Below are 22382 nucleotides of genomic sequence, written 5' to 3' on the forward strand. Positions count from 1 at the left end.
GTTTGCACCAGGTATTTCATCCAAAACATAAGGAGTTGTGCCTTCTACACAAGACAGATCTGTATCTGATAACAATTCAGCAATTTGGGGACACTGAATCTTAAAGTGACAAAGTTACTGCAAACAGTTCTTCAAGAATTTTACTCAACCTCTGAAGTAGGTAGATCTGTGTCAGTTAAGAATACCCTGAAATAGTATTGTCATACGTACGATAGTAGAAAATGCAGAATACCATACTAGGAAAGTATGGTCTTTGAATAAAAGAAAGATTCAAACAATGGCCAAAAGCATATATGACAAAACCCTTTGGAGATAAGAAAAAACACGTTAACTTTCCAAATTTTGCATCCCATATGCTACCAGACTTACTTTAATATCTGAGGAATAGTTGCAATGTTGGGAAACTATTCGAGCATTCTTTTTGTATTTGCTACATATTCTATTTCTACATTTTATAACGCAATACGAAAAAATCCATAAGACTGCAAGCTCTGCCTATAAACAACAAAAAATTTCTCTAAATAACAAAATAAAGCTACAGCCAAGAAAATCCCGCAGATCTATAAAAATCCTGACTCCTGGTTCTTGATTGTTGAGAAGGGAACATCACGGCTTCGCCCCTTCATCCAGCTTTCTGTCCAAAAGACAGGAAGAATACTGGGCTGGTACGACTTCACCCCAGCAGGAAGCAGAAACGTGGCTACGGTAGGCAAAAGGACACAGGAAGTGTTCCCAGTGTTCTGCTAACTTCAACATACCAATAAATCTGCAAATTGTGGTACACTGCTTACAGATGAAACATATACTGTGAAGAAACATACACTGTTCACTTATTAAATTTCAGTGTAATAGCTTATATTTCAACTTTAAATGTGAGAGATTAATGAAATAAAAAGCAAGCAAGTATTTCATTTTACATCTACTAAGTCTTCTGTTGGCTTAACCATGAAGACAAGTGAAAAATAAACCCGATTACCGTATCTTTGCAGAATTTAGTGTGTAGCAAGCAAAATTATTTTCAAGAGATACATGAAGAAGAAAGGACTTGGCATCACAAAGACTTAAATTTTTAAAATTAAGTGGAACTTTGCAGTTAATAAACCATCACATATCTGCCAAGAATGCATCACATGACATAGCAAGTTAGTGTTCCCTTTGGAAGCTTTTCTACATAAACATTAAGTTTCTCATTAAATTGCTTTTACTTTAGTAGTGATAAGAAATTAAGGGTTTTATTTTTGTGAATAGGTACTATATAAAAGTAAATGAGCATAAGAAATATACATAATTCTGATATTCTTGAATTCTGCTCATGCTTTGTATTAAGCAACAAGAAAGGAAAGAAGAAATACTGCAAATACGCTTTTTACAGTCGCACTTAAAAAAAAGATAAGCAATCACTGAAGTGCATATATTAGCTAAATTCTAACGAGAAGAGTAATGAGACTGTTAAATTTTAAGTCTAATGATCTTTGTTTTTCTTTGCATCTGAATGACTGCTGCTTCCAATGTGAGATCAAAGTCTTCACCACATATATGTTTCCTTCCCCCCTTTAAAGCTTCGTGAGAGCAAATCACTCAGTCATATTCTTAGAAACTTAATTTCTTCCCTATCTAAAATTTATTTTGAACCAATTCCTCCTGGATTTCACAAAGCAGAATTCCGTGCATGAGCCTCTTGACTGTAAGGAATATGCAATTTCTAAGGAAACAGTTCTTGTTTTCATTTTCTTACATTTATTTCATTAGAGCTGGTTACATTTAAATATTTCCTCCGATATTAAAAGATTCCTTTTCCTGTTCCTAGGGGGGCAAGGATGCACAGAAACAGACTTGTTTCCTTTCTGTCCCTCTCTACACTATTGTAGTTTAGTCGTCGTGTTCAATAGAGGAGGAAAATGAAGGAAGACCTGACAGGAAAAGTCAGCGCACTGGTGACCAGCTCTCCACAATAGCTTCAGTACTTGGTGAATGTGGTCCAGTGTGCCCACTACAGTGGAATCCCATTACAGCGGGCTGCAGAATAATTTGTATTCCCAGACTCACTGTTTTTCATATTGTCATTGAGGAAGAAAAGCCCACAGGTTTAGGTTGAGAGAAACGTGGTATCAAGGTATGTTAAGGGCATCCTCCCACTTACCAATATTGATGTACAAAAGTATATTTTATCTGGCAGGTTTTCCTGACTCTTTTTTAGCACAAAGTAAGAGTCAGAAGAGGAACACTACTTCACAAGACAGATAGTGTTTGCAGAGGCATCTTGTAAATACGTAAGTGGGTTAACTATTGCTTAATTATAGATTTTCTATTACTTTAGAACAGCTGGAACAAACAAACAAGAAAGCAAATCCAGAAGTAACAACGTTGCTGCAGAAAATTTTTCAAGAAATTAATTCAAACTATCACCATAATTGGATCACTTAACATTTTAATAAAAACAAAACAAACCGTCTTCTGCTTGTTTTACTCATGGTTTTCCCAAATAATCCCCAAACCCCAGAAACTGCCCCAACAGAACAGAAACAACCCACACACAAAACAACTTCCTAAGTATGTCAGTAATAGATACCTAATTACAAAACTCTTGCCAAATGGACCATATTCAGTTGAGAGTCTGAAAATGTTGCTAAAACTTTTTCTTTTCCTAGTTTTTTTAAGAAATATCATATCTTTTGGGAGGAAACATTCTGCTTCTGTGAAGGTGATGTTCACTGTTAACATGCTACTAATCTCGTCTTTCTTCCAACTAACATTTCCTATCCTCCAATACAAGCAGCAAGAAGAAATTTAGTTAAAAATCTACTTCATTTAAAAGAATGGTTGAAAATAAGATCAGAATGACCATCAACAACAGAACTAACATAGGCTGGAATTTTAAATAACTGTCAAATAAACGCAGCTGCTATTTTTCTATTTCTACTAAATTTGTACTTGCAGAATTTACACTAACAAAACAAAACTAAAGCTGTTTTAAAAAGCAATAGAATTTAATTTCTCAAGTTATTCTTCTTGAGGAATAATGGAGTATTTCACTTACCAATTTAGCCTCAGACTGCACTGGCTGTGGGGAGGAAGGCCCTGGGATTCCTGGGATACTAGGCACCATGGTGACAGGTCTAACAAGCTGACCAGATAAAGTATAAAAATGAAGAAAACCTGAGTATGTTATCATAATAGAGAGCATATGACAGCACTACCCTCTGAAGCCAAAACAGCTATCAAGCTGCTTAAAACTAAGTTCTGTGCTGCACTTATGCAAATCTGCTCCACTTTCAAATTAATATAGCATCATGCTTACTTACTGGAACTGCAGCAGGGACATGCACATTAGAATTTGTGATAGATGCAGGAATAGCAACAGGCATGGTTTGTCCATTAGGAAGATGTAACAGCAGAGGAAAAGGACCTGGAACTGGACTGAAAAAGGAATGAACTATATAAAAGAAAACTTATCCAGAGAAGAGAACAAGTTTACACATTATTTTAAATTGGTTTGGTTACTGTTGTAATGTAATATTTATTTGTAGATCAAATATATGAACTTAGTGATGCGGAGAACATGGAATTATATTTCACATGTAGTGAAAGTTGTATGTTTCATATGTAGTGAAGCACCACATTACACCAAAGCATCTCAAATTTGTACGTTAAGTGCAGAAACGGTAACTGAAAGTGAACAAGACAAAAGATTTTCAAATTCCGTAAAAAAACATTTTACTAATATTTCTGTAACTTACACTATTGGTCTGTTAGAGGATGGAGCCTGGGTAATAACAGTACTAGACGTTGGTGATGGTATTGCCTGCTGAATAATAACACTTGAGTCAGAACTCGTAAGTAGTACATTAGGAACCTGTAGCGATGCTGGACGAACTATTGTTGATGTAGGCTGTGCAGTCTGCTGCAGTGACACTTCCTGAGGAAAAACAAAGATTAATCAGTTTGTAAAACACAAGTATAGACCATTAATTCTGACTGTTAAATGAACACAGTTTGATGCAACAAATGAGAATTTCTATAATATTATGCAAGTAGAATCAGTTACACAATTAAAAACGTTAAAAAAACCTTCCCTTTGGATGAATCACTTAAATCAAAGTGAAATTGTTCCAATGACAGCGATTTTAGTTTTATGACAAACCCTGGCTCAATTTATACTAAGGCTGCTATTACTTATAATTCAGTTTTGATCAGGTATTAAGTTTTTTTTGCCAGGAAACCCATGACGCTACCAGCACCATCACGTCTACCCACATTCTGAATAAGGAAAACATTTTATGGTGTCCTTATGTACATTCCAGTTTCAATCCATTGTTCCGGATTGAAACAAGAGAGTTTTTCTGGTTCAGTAAAAAGGAAATAATAATTAAAAAAACCCTAAAAAAAATCCATCTGTCTTTTAAGCCTTTAGCCCTTACCTATGTACTTCTCTGAACTACAGTGCTACTAAGTTAAAAATACTTGGAGTATTACGTTCATAGCTTTGCAAAACTATATGCATATTCTGATGCAGAAGAAATGATTTAGGCACAGAAGTTAAATTTCCTTAGTTGCAAGTAAATAGTAGACAGAATTGACTGTCGTTCTTAGCTTAGCTAAGAACGGTAAAGGACATTATCAATTAGAATGTAGTACCTGCATTTGCTGTTTCTGAAAACCTAGAAATGCCTTATTGTAACCAATGCCTTCCTTCTCAGGAAACTCTTGGTATTGTCAGAATTCAGATTTACCTTCAGACAGGATTTTTCCAAGTTATTTATTCTTTTGACACTAGCTACTGCAATCAACAGCACATAAAACTACACTCTTAAGACGAGCAGACTTTAGTTGCTCCCCTGTTAAACCATAATTCAGAAAGAACATCTCATACTTGTGTCATGTAGGCTACATTGATTACCATTTGCTCTGAATTAAGCTTAAGTTTTTTAGAATTCATCCACAAAGCTTTAAGCAGTACAGTCTTAGCTGTCTTACAGATTGTTTGTCTTTTTATACATCCATTGCAAAACGTGTGTGCTCCTCTGAGCGCTTCATAGAACTCTAAGTGGGCTGGCAAACTGTGGACTTTAAGAAAGGATGGACTTTAAATGATGAAATTTTCTCCCTTACAAAAGCTCACAGCCTAGATTTGTCATCAGGGTTCAGCAGATCATTCAGGCTTTTCCCCAAGGGACCTAAAAGACTATTTAGAGTGAATGAGAGTTTTTGGAGAACAACAGTAAGCTGTACTGAGGAAAGCAAGAATTTTTTCTTTATTACCAATTTGGTGCATTTATAAGTGTTAAAATATTTGAACACAGTACCTAGAATTACAGAGGAGCATTCAGTCAGAAGAAGAAAACATCCAATATGGAATTGCAGAAACAGAAAAAAAAAAAAGGCAAGAGCTGACTAATGCATATTCTTAGGACAGGTTTAAACGCTCCTTTGCAAATAATGAATTTTATATAACAGCAATACAGATCTTATCCAGTGAGAAGAACCACAAGGAAAACAAAGGAGACTGAACTGCTTGACTATGGGAAATTAGAGGAAGGCATAAGGGAAGAGTAACTTGCCCTGATAATCTTTTGGCAATAGTCAATTCACAAATTAATACTGTCATTCTTCACGAGTTTCGGCTTTCCTTTCCTGCCTGCTGTTTGCCACTATTACCTGTCTCATTACTGTGAGCAAGGAGCCACCAGAAAGTCCATTGCCATTGCAGGGATCTGATACAGGAACACCCATGTTTGCCCGTAACAGCCAACAGAGATGTAAGAGCTCTTTTTCTTGTTTTTCCTTTCACCTGAAACATCTTCATATATGGCAACCACATACATATATAAAAGTACATGTAGAAATATAAATTTAGATATATGAACACCAGAGAATAAGTAGCTATGGCAAAGTAATTCTACTTTCCATTAAAAAGGGGAAAAAGGACAGTCTGCTAACAGCAGCCACGGAGCCTTGTATGTAGCTTTAATACAAAAATGTAAACTAACCAGATATTCACACATTCTCAACAACAGTAATGCTGTAACAGGCCCTTCTGTACGGGTTTGTGCCAGTGGCTTCTGTAAGTACCTCTGTGTGTGGATGGAGAAATAGCTACCGAAATACAGAAGGCCAAGAAGCGAAGTGCTTAGAGGCAGCGTGTGAACATCTCCCAAGAACAGATAAGCTCCAGAGAAAGCCAGCCCTGTTGAATTTGCAACAATGCATAAACTCAGAACACCAGCTGAATGGGTACACTAGCATGAACATGCTGTACAGTTCAGACAACAACCAAACTCACAGTGGCTGCTAAATGCAAACAAAGACTACAGAATTATGTATACACTTGATGAAAGAATGGACCCCTTGAAAGACTTTCATAGAATTATAGAATGGTTGGAATTAGAAATTACTTTTAAAGATCATACAGTCCAACCCTTCTGCCAGGACCAGGGACATCTTTCACTAGATCAGGTTGCTCAGAGCCCTGCCCAACTGGACCTTGAACACTTTCTGAACACCTAGCTAGAAGTCACTGGCACGTCAGTACAACCTTCCACCTCTGAGCAAGCAGCTGGGATTGATCTCCCAACTGTTGCTGCCAACCAGGTAACCATACACGAGTGAGTGAGTAAGTTATGGCACTCTGAACACTTACTGGCTATTAATAACAACAGCTTAATTAATGGGTGTTCTAATAAGTACTGTCTGTAAAACTGGGTCTCTCCCTGGCTTGATCTCCTACTAGGAAAAAGGTGATTTGCAACTTTCAGACAAAGTGCTCTGATTCTGAAACCAGATTTCAGTAATGGTCGTAAGATTATGTATAAAATTCTGAAATAAAACTATAAAATTCTGATAACAGAAACCTCACATGCACACAATTAACTCTGTGTGTTATTAAAGACAGCATTTGTGCTTTGTTTAAAAGATGAGAAACAATCCTCAACCATTAAGGGAACAACACATTTACTGATAAGTGTGTTTATGCAGTTGAAAACGAAGTATTGCCAACTTCCTCTACTTACACTAACTTGCTCTGTGCCACACTGAAAAATGCATGCATGTGCTGGTTACTGCAACAACGTGGCAGTAACACAAGCTGCAGATTTGAGTAGTATGGATCTGACAGTTTATTAGCATATAAAAACAAAACCATAGGCACACCAGTCTCATAGAAGATACTAACTGGTCACTGAAGCATCACATTAATGAAGTACAAACTTTGTCTGAAATAGTTTGTAAATATATTCTGCTAAAGAACAAGAAAAATAGAGATGAATTTGCAATCATGACATTAAGCCAAAGTGATCTTACTTTTACAAGAAAGAAGTTTAAGCCTAATCAAAGGTATTAGAGACTATCGAAAGGACCCCTCCAACCCTTTTATTCTTGAAACCAAAAACCACCGAATTGGAAAATATTTTACAAAAAAGGACAGTTACTTTATTTAAGAAGTGTTTTCAGAGATGCATATTTGCAAGTATTTTTCATCTAAAAGCAAGTATCATGCAATAACTTCCTTAATACTATCAATGAATTCATAGAATTATTTATACAGGAATGTAGATGGCCAGAACTAATACTGTAATTGATTATTAACGTAAGAAAACAATTGGGTTTAAAATAATTAAGTTAGGCAATTAGCTATCTGACAACTAAGCAGCTTGTGAAATTGTTGAGGGTTACCCTTTAAAATACTGTTAATAAGAAACTATAATGAGTTTGAAAGTTCTCAAAGAATAAATTAGGTTTAATATGTTTATTATTTTAACGCTAAGAGGCTTTATATACTTCTAATGTTATCTTGGTCTATTTAAAGCAGAATATCAACTCTTACTGAAGTCTAATAGAGCTCAGGGAACTCTCAGAAAATTAGGAAGAGAATTAAGTATAATTTTTAAGACTCTCTAAGAAATTCCTTTGAAGGAATTTTCTACTACAAGGAAGGTTAGAACTATCTTGCACATACATTAACAGGCTGTAATCATTTAAGGCTACTGAAATGTATTCAGCCAAAACGGTTACAGTGGCATATATATTTTAAAACCAGCTATGCCCTGAAAAAAAAAAAGAAAAACAAAAATCAACCTTCCCTCCTTCAATACATCTATAGAAGGAGACTATAAAAATCTAACTGAGAAAACAGCAACACTCTGCTCACATTTCTCAACTTCTGCAGGCCACATTCAGCAGCAGCACACTCCAAGCAGCACCCTCATCCTTGCTCAGCTTGTCTCTACAATCAGACATCAGAACAGCATTGAGCAGCAGCAGCTTTTCACTTCAGCACTGTTACAATGACAACACTGAAATTACATCACGAATGAGACAAGTTTATAAGTACTGCCAAGCATTGAGATATAATTTTCACTTGTAATGATGCTAATGAGATACTGAACTACTACTGTATAAAGGTATTATCTCCCGCCAAAATTAGAGTATTTAGAATAAGTATTCACAGCAAAAAAACCAAACTAACCTCTGAAATAAAGAGGAAATGAAATAAAGAAGACTTAAGATTTGGACTATGATTTACTTAAGCAGCTCTTTACATGTATTCCTTTAAACTTCTTTTACTGGTTTGGACTACATGATTGCCTTTATTATCTGCAATTCCTCATCCCTGCTAACTAATAAAACTCAGAGAAGCTTTGTAAAGACAAATCTGAATTGAAACTCTCTTAAATTTCTGTCACACACTTAAGGCTCTTCTCACACTGGTGCCTGTAGGCAGGATAAGAGAAGGGGTGCAAGTTGGAACCAGAGGCGTTCAGACTGGATACAAAGAAAACTACTTTCCCCACAAGGACGGCCTGGCATTGGAACAGGTTGCACTGAGAGGCTGTGCAGCGTCTCTCCTCAGATGTTTCAAGACAAGGCTGCGTAAAGCCCTGAGTAACATGGTCTGATCTCAGAGCTAACCCCTGCTTTGGGGAGGAAGTTGGAGCAGGATCTTCCTGCAGTCCCTTCCAACCTGAATTACCTGGCTATGCTAAAAAGCCCTACTGATTTTTGGGAATAACGTAGCTAAGTGCCTCAAGTGCAGACTGCCCACTGAAGATACACACAGTAAAAAGACTGACTAGAGCAACCATCTTGCTTTATTAAGTTCTGCTCCTAATGTATTTATTTATTGAAGTAGGAATATAAATAATGAATTCATTTCATTGATTTTGCTTCACCTTGCGTTCAAGAGAACTCCACATGATGAAAAACACCGCAAGTCACATATCAAAGTTATTGTTACTATTAAACCATCTATTTCTTCTTTAGCACAATAGTTATAAAACTGATTTGACTACAACATCCTCTAGTGACAGACAGTACTCCAGTCTTCTATGAGTACAAGCAAATGCCTGAGATCACCACTTTTAAACATACTGGTATAGCCGGAAGAGCATAAAATTTGAAACTGGTGCAAATTATCTGGTGCTTAGCTCTGGAAGACAGCCCATTCATCCCTGTACATTTCTGTAGAACATCCGCTGCTGTTCTACAAAACAATTTATGGTAAGCCATAGGATAAACACAAAAATGCACACATGAAGAGACTCAAACTTCGACATTATTTAAAAAAAAAAAAAAATCAAAAACCTGAACTTTCTTTGCTTTTATACAAATGATGATGCATAACACAGAATGAAGAGCTCCTTTAGCCTTTTCTAACATAGCATGAATATTAAATTTTATTTCCTTTCTGGCTTTACTGGTTGGCCAGTGTGAAGCAAAGAAATAATTGCTGTGAGCAAAGCTAACTAAAGAATTGAACAAATTTAGTATATATCCACAGGAATATGGCAAACAAAAATTCTTTTCCTTTCAACCAGCTAAGTAGTGTGGCTATCATCATGTACAATAAACTTATAGATCATCAGAAGATTTGAGAAAGTAATTCCAAAAAGAAAGAGTTCTGACCTTTTCATCATTGGTAGTAGACTCTGGATGAGGTAAAGGACTATCTTGATGAGTTGTCTCTACAACGGAAGGTTCTTCAATTTTATTTCTTATAATTGGTGTTGCAAGAGGAGACAGATCTAGAGGCATCTAAGAGCACCAGTGTAAAACAAAATTACTCAATCTCTAAAAAATTAAAATACGCAAGAAAATGTAAGCAATTAAAGAGAAATGTCAGCGTTACAACAACAGGGAGGTGCTGATGTTTGGAAGATCTTGATGTACATGCATTACCAATCAAGGCTATTTTTCCAGCATCTGCCCAAATACTAATCTTCAGTAACACTTTGTCTTTCAAGACCAGTATCAGACTACGTATTTTCTTCTTGAGAATTAAAAATACTCTTAAAAGTTTCCCTTTCCCAAGAGTCACAGGAAAATTACAGCTGACGAAGGAGTGTGCTACACTTAAAAATTACAGTTAAAAGAATGTGTTATCCTGCTATAAATTATTGTATCACGTGCCACAAAGGACAAAATCCTCACTACATTTACAAGTGAAGAAAACTTCTATGAACAATTAATTTCAAACTTGCAGCAGCAAAAAATTATTGAAAAAGCAAGTTTCATATTACTACACAGATAAAATCCACCAGGACATCTGAAATGCCACAAAGACATTAAGTTACAAAAGTATTTAAAGCGATACTACAAATATGAAAGCCTATACTCCAGGCTAGTCTGCTACCCAAATACTTTCGGAAGAATCTTCTCCCAAAGCTAATCTATTTACGTTCTTGCAGATGCTTTTTTCAATTCAGTTCCTAGTTTTCCTACAGAATACATTACTAATCGGCAGGGAAGGCTGTTAAAAGTGGAATCTCTTTTCATACCACATCTGACTATGAAATACTATAGAAAGAAACTAAACTATCAACCCCCTAGAAAGTGTGCTATTATGGTAAATTTTTCCACCCCTTGCCATGATTGCTTGGGTATATTAATGAACCAGAGATACAGCAGGAACATGTTTCTTCTCATAACACAGAGAGCAGCTTAGAAAAGTAGTATCAATTGAAGAAATTGTCAAAATCTTTTAAGTACTCTGCAATATCTATAACTTCCTCCAAGGTAGTGGTGAATTACACAGAAAATACAGTATTGGTAAATCCATAATCAGTATTATCCTATGGAGTGTTTTAAGAACAGTTCGCATGCACCAATTAAAAAAAAAAGTAATTAAAACAATCATGGTTTGGTATAGTTGTGGTAACAAAGCAAGGGTGAGGCTTTGTCAGGAACGGGTAATAATAATTCTTATTCACGAGTGCCTAATAAAACCTTTGCTGAAACAAAGAAAATGTAGATACCAATTCTGCAAAATATATATGAGTATAAATATACGTTTTTTATGATTGCCTGTGGAAGTCAACCAGGTAATCAACCAAAGGCAAAAAGCATTCAAAGGGGACATTGAACAAAATTTTTCAGTTGCAGAAGTGTTTATATGTTTGGGCCCCTAAGCAGTTATGACTGGGAAGTACTAAAATAAATAGAAGAAACTACATTTAAATGTATGGGAAGTTCCTAAAAACCCATGAAGTTGCTAAACAGATACAGTCCAAATTTTTATTACATTATTTCAATCTGTAGATTAAAAAAAAGTAGATGTTTAGGTTGTGGTCAGTAATTTCTAGGCAAAAGTGATTTCAACACATAGTGAATATAATCATAACCAAATTAATGACACTTCTTTAACTTTGGTCAGTATTTAACTCTCATTATCATTACTATTGATTCTTAGAATAACATCAGTATTTTCACAGAATCATAGAATAGTTCAGGTTGGAAGGGACCTTAAAGGTCCAACCCCCCTGCAATAAGCAGGGACAGCTTCAACTACATCAGGTTGCTCAGAGTCCCGTCCAACCAATCCAAATAATCGGTGTTCACATACTATTCTTTTCAAATGGGTTTCGTGCAAATGTTTTTCTTTCTGCCAAAACTCTTTACTTCTGAGACTTATTTTTTGCTTATTCAGGGCCTAATGAAATTTCAATCAAAGCTAATGATTAACTTCCACAGATATACACTAGATAGTTAAAAAATTAAGACAAAGTCAACATGTCCCATTGTCCACACTAACTACATAAATTTAATCAGGTCAACTAGTCTTCAGAGGAGTAATGTTAGATTTGTACAATCTCCATACAACACATATAAGCAGCTGGCAAATGATTATTTGTATAATTTAGATGGCACTACATAAATCCAAGGTTCGCCTTTTTAAAATGAAATTTCTGATACGAAAAAGTAAAAGCTCCAAGAAGAAAAAGTTTTTGAACATACTTTCTTAATGTCATCTTCAGAAGCCTTTTTAAACTCATTTTCAAAAGGACTTGCTAATTCATTGAATAAGCCCACTTCTTCACAGTTCTTCAAGAATCGAGTTGGTGTTGGTGTCTGATCTGAAACAAAGCGTACAAAACCCCCACAATGTGATTTTTAAAATACCATTTATGAACCTACTTATTGTAAATATTTTTCAGAATAAAAGCAAAGAGAAAGAGACGACGTGGTTAAGAACTCTCTTACGCCGCACAAGCAGGCTCCTTTCTGCCTTGCAGGGAGGCCCACCAGAAGGCACACTCCACCTGCTGGAGACAAGCGACTGAAGCTTGCAAACCAGTTAAGCCCCTGACACAGTGTTGGGCGGGACCAAAGATTTTCTTCTGTCTGTGGCCAGAAACCGGAGGGAGCTATTCTGAAGTGCCTAGTCTAGCATAGCAGATCACTTCAGTGAGCAAACAGGCTCTATTTTCAAATAAAAGTAAGGCTTACATGAAGGCTTTACTTAAAGAAGGAAAAGAAAAAAAAAAAAAAAGAGAGAACAGTGAACAGCTCACGGAAAGTTTGCTTCTTTCTTCTCATATTGTGAAAACAGTAGTGATCACTTTCAAGTGCATGGAACTTCTAAAATGAAGTGTGATATTGTACACAAGATCCTATTGACTCCTACAATGTCCACACAGTCAAGCTGGAATTGTAAGACTTCTGGTATCTGGCTCACTACTGCATGAAGCAGTTTCAAAAAAGTCTTTCTATAAAGTTTTTGCTACTGTGTAAATTCCCCTTACTTCACTATTATTATCAGGTCAAAATTAACTACATTTCCCACAAACTTACCTGTGTTTAAAATATTGTAGTGTGGCATTATGTGCACCTTACTAAGATAAGCTGGCGTTTATGACTAACAGTTCACACACTGGAACGCGGCTGCGAAGAGACAAACACTGCCATGGTTTCATTCTCAAATGCCTGATTATTTGACAGGTCCCCGTTCTTACAGTATAATCGCCAAGGATCACTTTTAGAACTTTAAAATGTGTAACTGCTGGTTTAAGAGTAACTATTTTTTTTGTCTGCTTGTCCTAACAAATTAGCTAAGGAAAAAGAATCCTGAAAATGTCTGAAAGCCTTTGTGAAGTTCACTTAGGCTGTTCCATAACTGAATAAAACAGTCTGACTATAACTTTAGAGTAGTTAGCACGTACTATCTTCATTCAAGACTTTAAAATTTATAATGCAATCAATCATCCATTGGTGATTACTTCTGATCCTGGACAAATAAAAAAGTTAATTACAACTGATGAAGGGTATACCATGAATTCAGAGGTGGAAATACAGTAAAAGTATTTTGAATTTAAGCTTAAATTAAAACAAAAAATGTTAATCTTTCTTCTACTATCCCATTTAAAGTATAATAATTACCGACTCATCCTTCTAACATCAGTGTGTAAAAAATGCTACATAAATTTTAAAATTTATGAGAAAAGTAATATCAACAAATAATTAAACAGTTTAATCTAGTTACAGATCCTGTTAGGCATAGCCTTTAGTAGTGTGTGCTCTTACAGAATGCTCATTACATAATTTAATCAATTGCTAAAGTACTGATAATTTAAAAATATTTAATTATATATTAGATCCAAATAAAAATTACTTATGGAGAACAATATTGGCTTCAAATTCTGACAAAAGCTAATTATGTATGAAAATATTATCTAAGCACGCATTGCAGACAACTATATAGTGAAGAAAATGTTTCATATCCTCTTAATATAAGTCTATGTGTTATGTACAGAAAATACATAAAATGTCTGCCCATTCCAGCAGAAAAGTGAATAAACTAGTTATAAAAGTATATACTAACCAGCCACAATGACACTATCATTACGAGCCGGACCAAATTTCAGTGTCATCTCATGTTTATGTTTATGGACAGCCAAGTGATCCTCATTGGTAAAACGCTGCAGCAGAAAGTTTTAAGAAATAGTTGTAATTCTGAGTGTGAACAAAGTAAATGCAATACTACAGAAAGTAATTTTTACAACACATAAAACTATCACTATTACATTAACAGACAACCCTCTCAGGCAGGTATCTTGTTCCTTGGTCAACAGTACCAAGCAGAAATATTATAAAACTCAAATGATGTTCATAGTAACTAAATAGTAATGGTATCAGGGAAATGGCAGTACAAGTACCTGCATTTATCAAGTCCAAGATAAAATTTCAGAGTGCTGCAGACTTCACAAGCATTAGCAAACGTCCATTTGCTACACTAATGGATCTTGACAACGTTTAGTAATTGATTACCACTATTTGATTCCTGTATTGTGTGTATTATCACAATAATGAGAACTGATCTGTAATCACAAACACAGACTTCACTGTATTTCATAGCGTAAAAATAAAATATAGCTCCTGCAGCTGACCATTTACCATATAAAATAAGAGGCAGATAGAATGGTAAACACTGGAATAGTGTCAGACAGATGAAAAGCTGACAATGAAGTAAGCTTATCAGCATTTTAAAATTCTTTCAAATTTTCAGAAGTATGCCAGTTTTGTGCATACTTCCCCCAAAATTTGGGGTACATTCTGTAAAAAAAGCAGTAAGCAGACAAACTAGGTGCTGTAAAATAGAAATTCTTACTTTTACTAACTTGAAATTTGCTATGCATCTGTAATTGTGGGTAAAGTTAGTGTTTCAAGTGAGATAATCTAAGAAAATGTTTCCCCGAGATGCAGGTTTCCTAAAAAGAACACATTTTAAAAAATACTCAAATTCTTACTTTTCTTTCTGAACATTTGACTCCCAAATTATGTTTCTGATTAATCCTCAATAATTTAAGTCACTCCACATATATCCTGTGACAGATACACACCAAGTGTCATCTCTCAGAAGACAATGGAGAAAGCTTAGCTGACCTCAGAGTACAGTCAGCCAGAATATTTCTGTGAGAAAGGACATGTATGCGTGGAGCTAAGAGGGAAATTAAACACGCAGGGTCACTGAAAGACACGGTGATCCAGGCCAGGCACTTTTTTTTAGAACTCTGTTGCCATGGGTTCCAAATGCCCCGCTCTCTACAGCTCCTGTGCCTTATCTCTAGATACACCATGAGCCAGAACCTTTGGTGTTCTATCACACTAAGAGACTTAAGTACATCTTTCTGTCCCCACTATGTGATGGACAGGCTCCTTCAGAGGGAACAGGATCTACAGATCCTGACTCCTCTCTATGCTATATTATGAGCTGGCATCTGGAGAAGCCTTGCCCATTTTCAGGGACATGAACGTCTCTCATCTCCTTCACTGGAATCAAGGATTGCTGTAGCCCCACGATGAATCTTCTATGAGATTTAGTGGCCAAAACACTTCTGACAGAGCTTACATTGAAATGAGATTCAGCTAGGATGGGGACAAACATGTTGCTTAGGAGGCGGCAGTCCTCTTCTGTTACTTTTGATGTCTCTGAATATATTAGACACAATAAGAAATCCTAGTCCTTTACCGCTTTAAATACAGAAGGCTCCACTAATATAACAATAATGCTGACATTCATCATAAAAACTAAGTTTTCAGAATAAAAAAGAAAATATTTTGGATTCAACATCCATATAAATCCAAGTGCACTAATATAATGAAAAAAATCAGCTGAAGAAATTAATTCAATATAAAGGATGCAGGGATGTTCATCTCATGCAGCAGATAATACAAAATAATTTATTTTCAGGTTACTAAATTAAAGTGTTAAGACAGCTTCCTTTTACGCAACCATCTGCTAAAACACTATTTTTACTTTTCTGCTCACATTCAGCTCTGTATGTACTAACGTTATTTAACAGAATACATTAAAACTACAATAGAAATTTAAATACATTTTGTGGCATGCATACTACTAGCATCTTGCTATACACAAAAATATACATGAACAAAAATTGTGCCACTAAATATTTGCAGTCACCATAGTTGTGAAGATCAGCGACAAACAATCTTCACAATGAGCTCCCCACTAACACTGAAATATTCCGAAAAATACAGGTTACCTGATACAAATTAGGATGCTTCTTGATTTTTTTTTTTTTTTTAATGAAAGCAAATAAAGCAGTGCTAACAAATGAAATTGTTTTCAGCTCAGAAAGCGTAATTTAATTAGTTTTTTCTTTTATGGCTAGCATTTTCTGAATAAACACACAAAATGCTAGAAATTCTTGCTGTCACGTGCTTTCCAGCAAAACATAAATATTTTCTACAATTATCATAAATCCCCTTTTCTTTGATCCCTAGAAATAAGTTTTACTGTTTTACTTTTATTTGATCAATGTCAATAACTTCCAAGTCAGACCATTACCTGGCCACATCCAGGGGCAGTACATAAAAAGGGTTTGTCATCACTCATATTCCACAGGTCGTTGTGCTACCTGTATTAAAATGAGAATGGAACAAAATTTACCAATAGTGCAACAAATTATCAATACATCAACATCCACAGGATATTTTAATATTTCATGGACAAGAAATTTCTCCCTTCTGGCTACACTAAGAATGGAAATACCCGAGATTCAAGCAGAGCCTGGATTCCAAGCTCTGTCAGGAAGGTACATGAAACTCAATGGACACATAGTTGGTTTTGAACATCTAACTCAAACGGAAAGGCAAGTATTCATATGTAACATGACTAACTGCAAAAACTATCTGAAAACATAGCAAGACACCTTGTTACTGAAATAAAAATACAATGTAATAACGATCCAATTCCCACAATTAAAAAAAGAACAAAGCAGCAGACGATACCGACTAGTCAAAGATACGGTGCCAACAGATGAGAAAAAGTGGTTGATTCCTTCGTCTTTTCATAATCTTTAAAGCTCATCTTTAAAGATAAGTTAGCAGATAGGCCTTTATGTAAACTGTTACAATTTAAACTACAAAAACATGTACTTTAGTAATGTTTCATCTACACAACTAAATTACCAAGAGACTAAAAAATACTTAAGTAATAGATAGTAACTATATTTTGTGGTGTTTTGCATACTCACCATACACACTAATAAACATACCTGCCAGATTTCACATATAAACCTGTTTCATAGGGCAAGCTATCATATCCTCCTTTTCATGGCAATGAACTGTAATTGAAAGAAGACTTTAATTACTATGCATGTTAAACATGTAATAATACATGATTTTGTAAAGATAAATGATATAATGCCCACTATTCACCCATGAAACACAACAGTTTTTCAAAGAAATGGTTTACTTCAATACATCCTCTGATTAGTTATGCCTTCTCTCGGACAGAAAGGCATGTTTCAGCACAGAACAAACCTTGCAAGGTAACATGACTCCGCTTCAGGAAGAAAAAGAGGGACACTGATGGGATTGAGCCAACCCATGCTGGACAATGCATAAAACTAGCATGTGGATGCTGTGACATCAGTGACAAAAAATAATAAAGCTCTCATACAATGAACACATAAAATCAAGTTATGGCTGCCACATCACTAAACCTAACAGTGATGAGTTAATTAATCTCAACACTAAAGTTACCTCACTTTAAGGTCAAATAATGGGGTGGGGAGAATGTATGTACCAAATTAGCTAATTAGCCAGGAGATGACAAGCACTCTCAACTGATCTGTGACATTACCCTGGAGGAAATAAGTTTATCTTTAAATATGAGTATTTGTATGGAGATCTAACTATGTTAGTTCTGAACACTGCTTGGCTTGATGAAGCAAATAAAGATGAATAAAGATGTCTTTATGATTAAACAGCATAAGCAGAATAAATCCATCTCTCCTCCAACAGGCTGGTCATGAAAAGTTGCAAGGCTTCTGAAACTGTCTAACCATCCTAAGAATGTAGACTTCTGGTACACCACTTAGCACTAGACACAAGAAAGATCCAAGTAAGCCTAAGCAAATCATTTAAGACTTAATACCTCAGAGATCTGTAGGGAATATGTTAGCTGATCCTTTTGCCTGTACAGTAAAAAACTACCATATAGAGATTTTGGATATTACTTCAGGGAGAAGGAGATCAGTGTCCTTGGTCATGGGCACCAAATAGCAAAGAAGCAGAACATGGAGTGGAGGAGATTCCAAAGTGTCACTTCTAAATATACACATTCAACAGAATGAGGATACTGAGCTGAGATCACCAGCCAAGAAGAGATGAATGGCTGCCAGAAACTTTAGAGTCTTTGGCACTGACAACTCAGGGAAACATTTATGTCCCAAAGAAAGGATGCCAAAGCAAATCAGGGATGGAGATTGTTCTGCTGTTCTTTGCAAAGAGTTCATAACCTGTCTCAAGTTTCAGAAGGGATGAAATATTTCTTCAACTATTGAAGCTATGAACTTGGTACCATCACCAGTAAAAAGTATTAACGAGGTTATGGGCAACTTTGAATACTCACGACCAAGGCTTCAGAGTAAGAAATAAGGCCCTTATTATTGAAGCCTTAGGATTACATCCTTATATTATCTGTAACTTTTAACAGAGACCTAAAAGCTATCCACAAGCTTATTATCCTTGTTCAGCTATGCAACAGTCAGATTTTTTTAAAAATGCAGGTTCAAAACTAACAGAGTCAATCTCCTTTAGATCTCAAAGGGAATTTGCTTTGTTCCATCTCGATGATGGGGCATCATATAGTTATACATGGCTACAATATGCATATATGGATATATATGAACAGAAGTTATAGCCGGATCAGAAATGTCTGAAGGTGTAGGAAACAATTTGTCTGGGTTGTTTTTAACACAAAGGATGAAGATTTTGGTTAACAGAAGTGCATGTAGGGCATTTTTTCTACTCTGTTACTACGGCTTGTGGTCAATCTTTGAGAAGTACATAGCATAAGCCATAAAATCTACTCTATCCACACTGCTAGTATTTTTCTTAGGTCAGAAGCTGTAAAGATCAATTTTTCAAGTCCACTAATTTTATCTTTTAAAAGACTATTACCAAACACGCATTTGTATATGAAGTCATTATCTGGTTCCATGTTTTGGTTTCTGAAGCCTATGAATTTTGAATGCCCGATTTATAAACTAAAAATCAATCCTTATGAAAAAGAAAAAAAGTGTTGTCCTCCTGGCAAACTTACTGGAAAAAAGTTGGAGATCAATTCATTTCCTGATCTTTGTAATATTGACTGCAGGCTACAAGGAATTTTGTGAGGTAATGCCTTGTAAAGGGATTCCAGCTAACATCTGAGGAAAAAAAGTATCTTGAAACACCAAAATTTTTGCACTTAAAAGAGAAAAGAAGTTCACTCATGCATTCCAGTAAGACCTCAGACATTATAAATCTAAACAGAAACTGGATCTGACAGGATGGGAAACAAAGGGCTCACATTCGTTAGTGTAGCCAAATCGGTAAAGATTGTATTTACCTATTACAAAGATAAATGCAAAGCTTGCACCTAGAATGAAATAATTTCAGGCAACAGTGCAGGCTGAAGGCCAAGTGGCTGTCAAGCAGCTTTGAGACAGAACCTGTAACTCCTGGTGGACAACAAACAGAACACGATTCAGCACTATGTCGCTTGCAGCATTGAAAGCTAAGAGGCTACCGGGCTGAATTAGCCAGAGCATAGCAACCAGATGAAGGGAAGTGATTATTCTCCTTTATCTGGCACTTAGGAGGCTACAGCTGGAGTGCTGTGTCCAGTTTTGAGTCCCTCAAGACAGATAACAAACTGGAGAGAAACCAGCAGGGGCCCCACCAAAACAGTTAGGAGACCGGACTATTACATACAAGAGGAATATCAGGAAGCAAAATTTATTCAGCATAGAGAAGGAAGGTTAAGGAAGGATCTACTTGCTGTCTTATGCTACCTAATGCATTGTTATAGAGAAGACAGATCCAGACTCTGGGTAGTGTACAACAAAAGGATGAGATGCAACATTCACAAGCCATACCAAGAAAGTTATCAGCATGTAAAGGATAGGGGGAGAATTTTTTTAAAATAAACGAATCACACAGTGTGGGCAGCTGAACAGTGGAACAGGTTGCCCAGTGGGGCTGTGGAACCTTCATGCTTGGAGATATTAAAAATTTAGGTAGACAAAATTCTGAGCAATCCAAGATAACCCTGAAATTTGAAGTAGACCATAAAGATGTCATAGCTAGAAACAGAGACGAACAGCAAAAGACAATCCAAACTCGAGTAATGTTCTGACAGCTTTAGAAGACTTAGGGTGGTTAACTTTACAGCCCACCAACTAAATCTGTTGCTGCGAGGGAAAAACAAACAAACCCCATCCTTTGCCTCCTTTTTTTCTTCTGGGTTGTTTCTTGCCTGACATGAATAACAAGACTAACACACAGAAGGCAAATTTTCAGAAGAGAAGTTTTTGATTGCCACCTTGATTTCAAAAGGCTATTGGAGACTGACTGTTATAAGAGCGAATGTCACAGTAAGAAAGGAGGATTTAGAAAATACTCTTCCCCTGAAAACAAAATAGAAACTTAAATGCCATCTTGACAAAAATGTTACTCACCTGACCAAATGAGAAATAAAGTATATAAACGGCTAACCCAATTGCTAGAGATGAATTATAGGCACCTTGTCACCCAGGCAACAGCACACACCTTGTCCCACAGAAAAAAGATGGTTCCTGAAGCAATCCAATCTGAATATGAAACTCCAGCCTTAACTTATCTCTTCAGATAAACAGAACAGTGAAATGATTCTTACTACAGTCCACTGAACTGCAGCTTTCTGCTGTAAGTCTTCCAACCCTGAATTCCTTTCAGTAGCATAAAGAAACTCATACATAGAATTCTCTTGAGTTACACTGAGAAATAGGATCAGAGTTGAACATGGGAAAACCATGAAATAATCTCAGCAGTATAATCAAGTTTGGTACTTCAATCAGAATGTAATCTCACATTTTTGGTGTTTGTTTGCTCCATTTCTTCAACACAAAGGTAAAATACTTTCACATCACTCCTATTTAAAATGCCATAAGCCTCTTTTATCATTTTTGGAAAGCAAACAGTACAGTGAAATATATACATAAATATATGTTTAAAATATATGTAATACAGAGAAACAAAAACAGGTTTGCAAGCAATTTACTAGTACTTAGGACAGTGTGCTTATTTAAAAAATAAAGATGTTTCTATAAAACATCACACTAATGCTTATCTAAATGTGCTACAAAAATAGCTTCAACAATAATTTGTATATGTCTGTAAGATTTTAATAAAATACCTTAAGCACACTTTCTGGAAACTATTACTACATACTCTGAGGCTTGCTTCTAAAATACCTTCCTGTCGACAATTTGTAAAAAACCAGGATCATACACTGACTTAAGGAACGCCTTGTTGGCTTATTTTACTGGTAAAGGTTCTTCTGTTTTCTCTTAATTCCCTACATACAGGAGCATGGAGAACACAACTGACACCTCGTTTCAATTTTTTTTTCCTAGTAAACATTTAAATGGCTGGTTAAAATAGGTACATATTGATAATCCTTGCATAAACCTCTCCAAATTTGCTAAGAAAAATTATTCTTCACACATATCTATTAAAGATTTGTCAGACTTAGCTAAAGCCTCTGAACACTTCCCTTGTATAAAAAGCATGCTGTATGCCAGAAGACCTCTGTGGACTAACCTGCTTGTGGGCTGTGCAGTCTTAACTTTAGAATAAGTCATTACTTACTCTAAGCACTGTAGCAATACAGAGACTGCCCTCCTATAATGTCAGGGCTGACACAAACAGCATAGAAGAAACCAGCCTAAACTGAACACAGAAAAGACAGACAACTATAACCATACCAAGAAAACACGCCCTGCTCCCCCCCCCCAAAAAAAACCACAACCCAAAACCCAACCAAACCAAAACACAAACAAAAAAAAGAAAAACCTTAAAACTTTTCAATTTCAGCATTCCGCTACTGGCCAGCAAGCGAGACACACATTCTTACAAGTGTGTCACCCCTCCAAACTGGAGGGTCTCATAGAGGACAATCCAACAGTCTGCCAGCTACAGTAGTTGCTCATTTATCTACTACTGCTTACATGTGATGCAAACCCAAGTTTTGCAACTAGGCTGACTACTCACATGTGGCTCCAACTCAAGAAACATCTGTACATTCTGGTTTGAAAAAAATGAGAAAGTTGGACAAAAACTGT

At 35.9% G+C, this 22382-nt stretch overlaps 1 protein-coding gene across 3 annotated transcripts in view; it reads right to left on the bottom strand.

Annotated features, from left to right (window-relative positions):
* ATF2 (activating transcription factor 2) overlaps nt 1–16630 on the bottom strand; it is a gene marked incomplete at both ends in the record, with an annotated part of 39879 nt that extends 23249 nt beyond the window's left edge. Inside the window, 7 exons of one of the 3 annotated variants that reach the window (XM_082001422.1) lie at nt 3038–3124; nt 3303–3417; nt 3738–3916; nt 9898–10026; nt 12226–12344; nt 14090–14186; nt 16577–16630. In XM_082001422.1, coding sequence (XP_081857548.1) covers nt 3038–3124; nt 3303–3417; nt 3738–3916; nt 9898–10026; nt 12226–12344; nt 14090–14186; nt 16577–16624 — 774 coding nt within the window. The remainder of the gene's footprint in view (nt 1–3037; nt 3125–3302; nt 3418–3737; nt 3917–9897; nt 10027–12225; nt 12345–14089; nt 14187–16576) is intronic. The other 2 variants (XM_082001420.1, XM_082001421.1) reach the window with 2 other exon arrangements.
* Nucleotides 16631–22382: the final 5752 nt, after the last annotated feature.

This window comes from Phaethon aethereus (genome assembly GCF_964289735.1).
Source record: "Phaethon aethereus genome assembly, chromosome: 6".
Classification (NCBI taxonomy): domain Eukaryota; kingdom Metazoa; phylum Chordata; class Aves; order Phaethontiformes; family Phaethontidae; genus Phaethon; species Phaethon aethereus.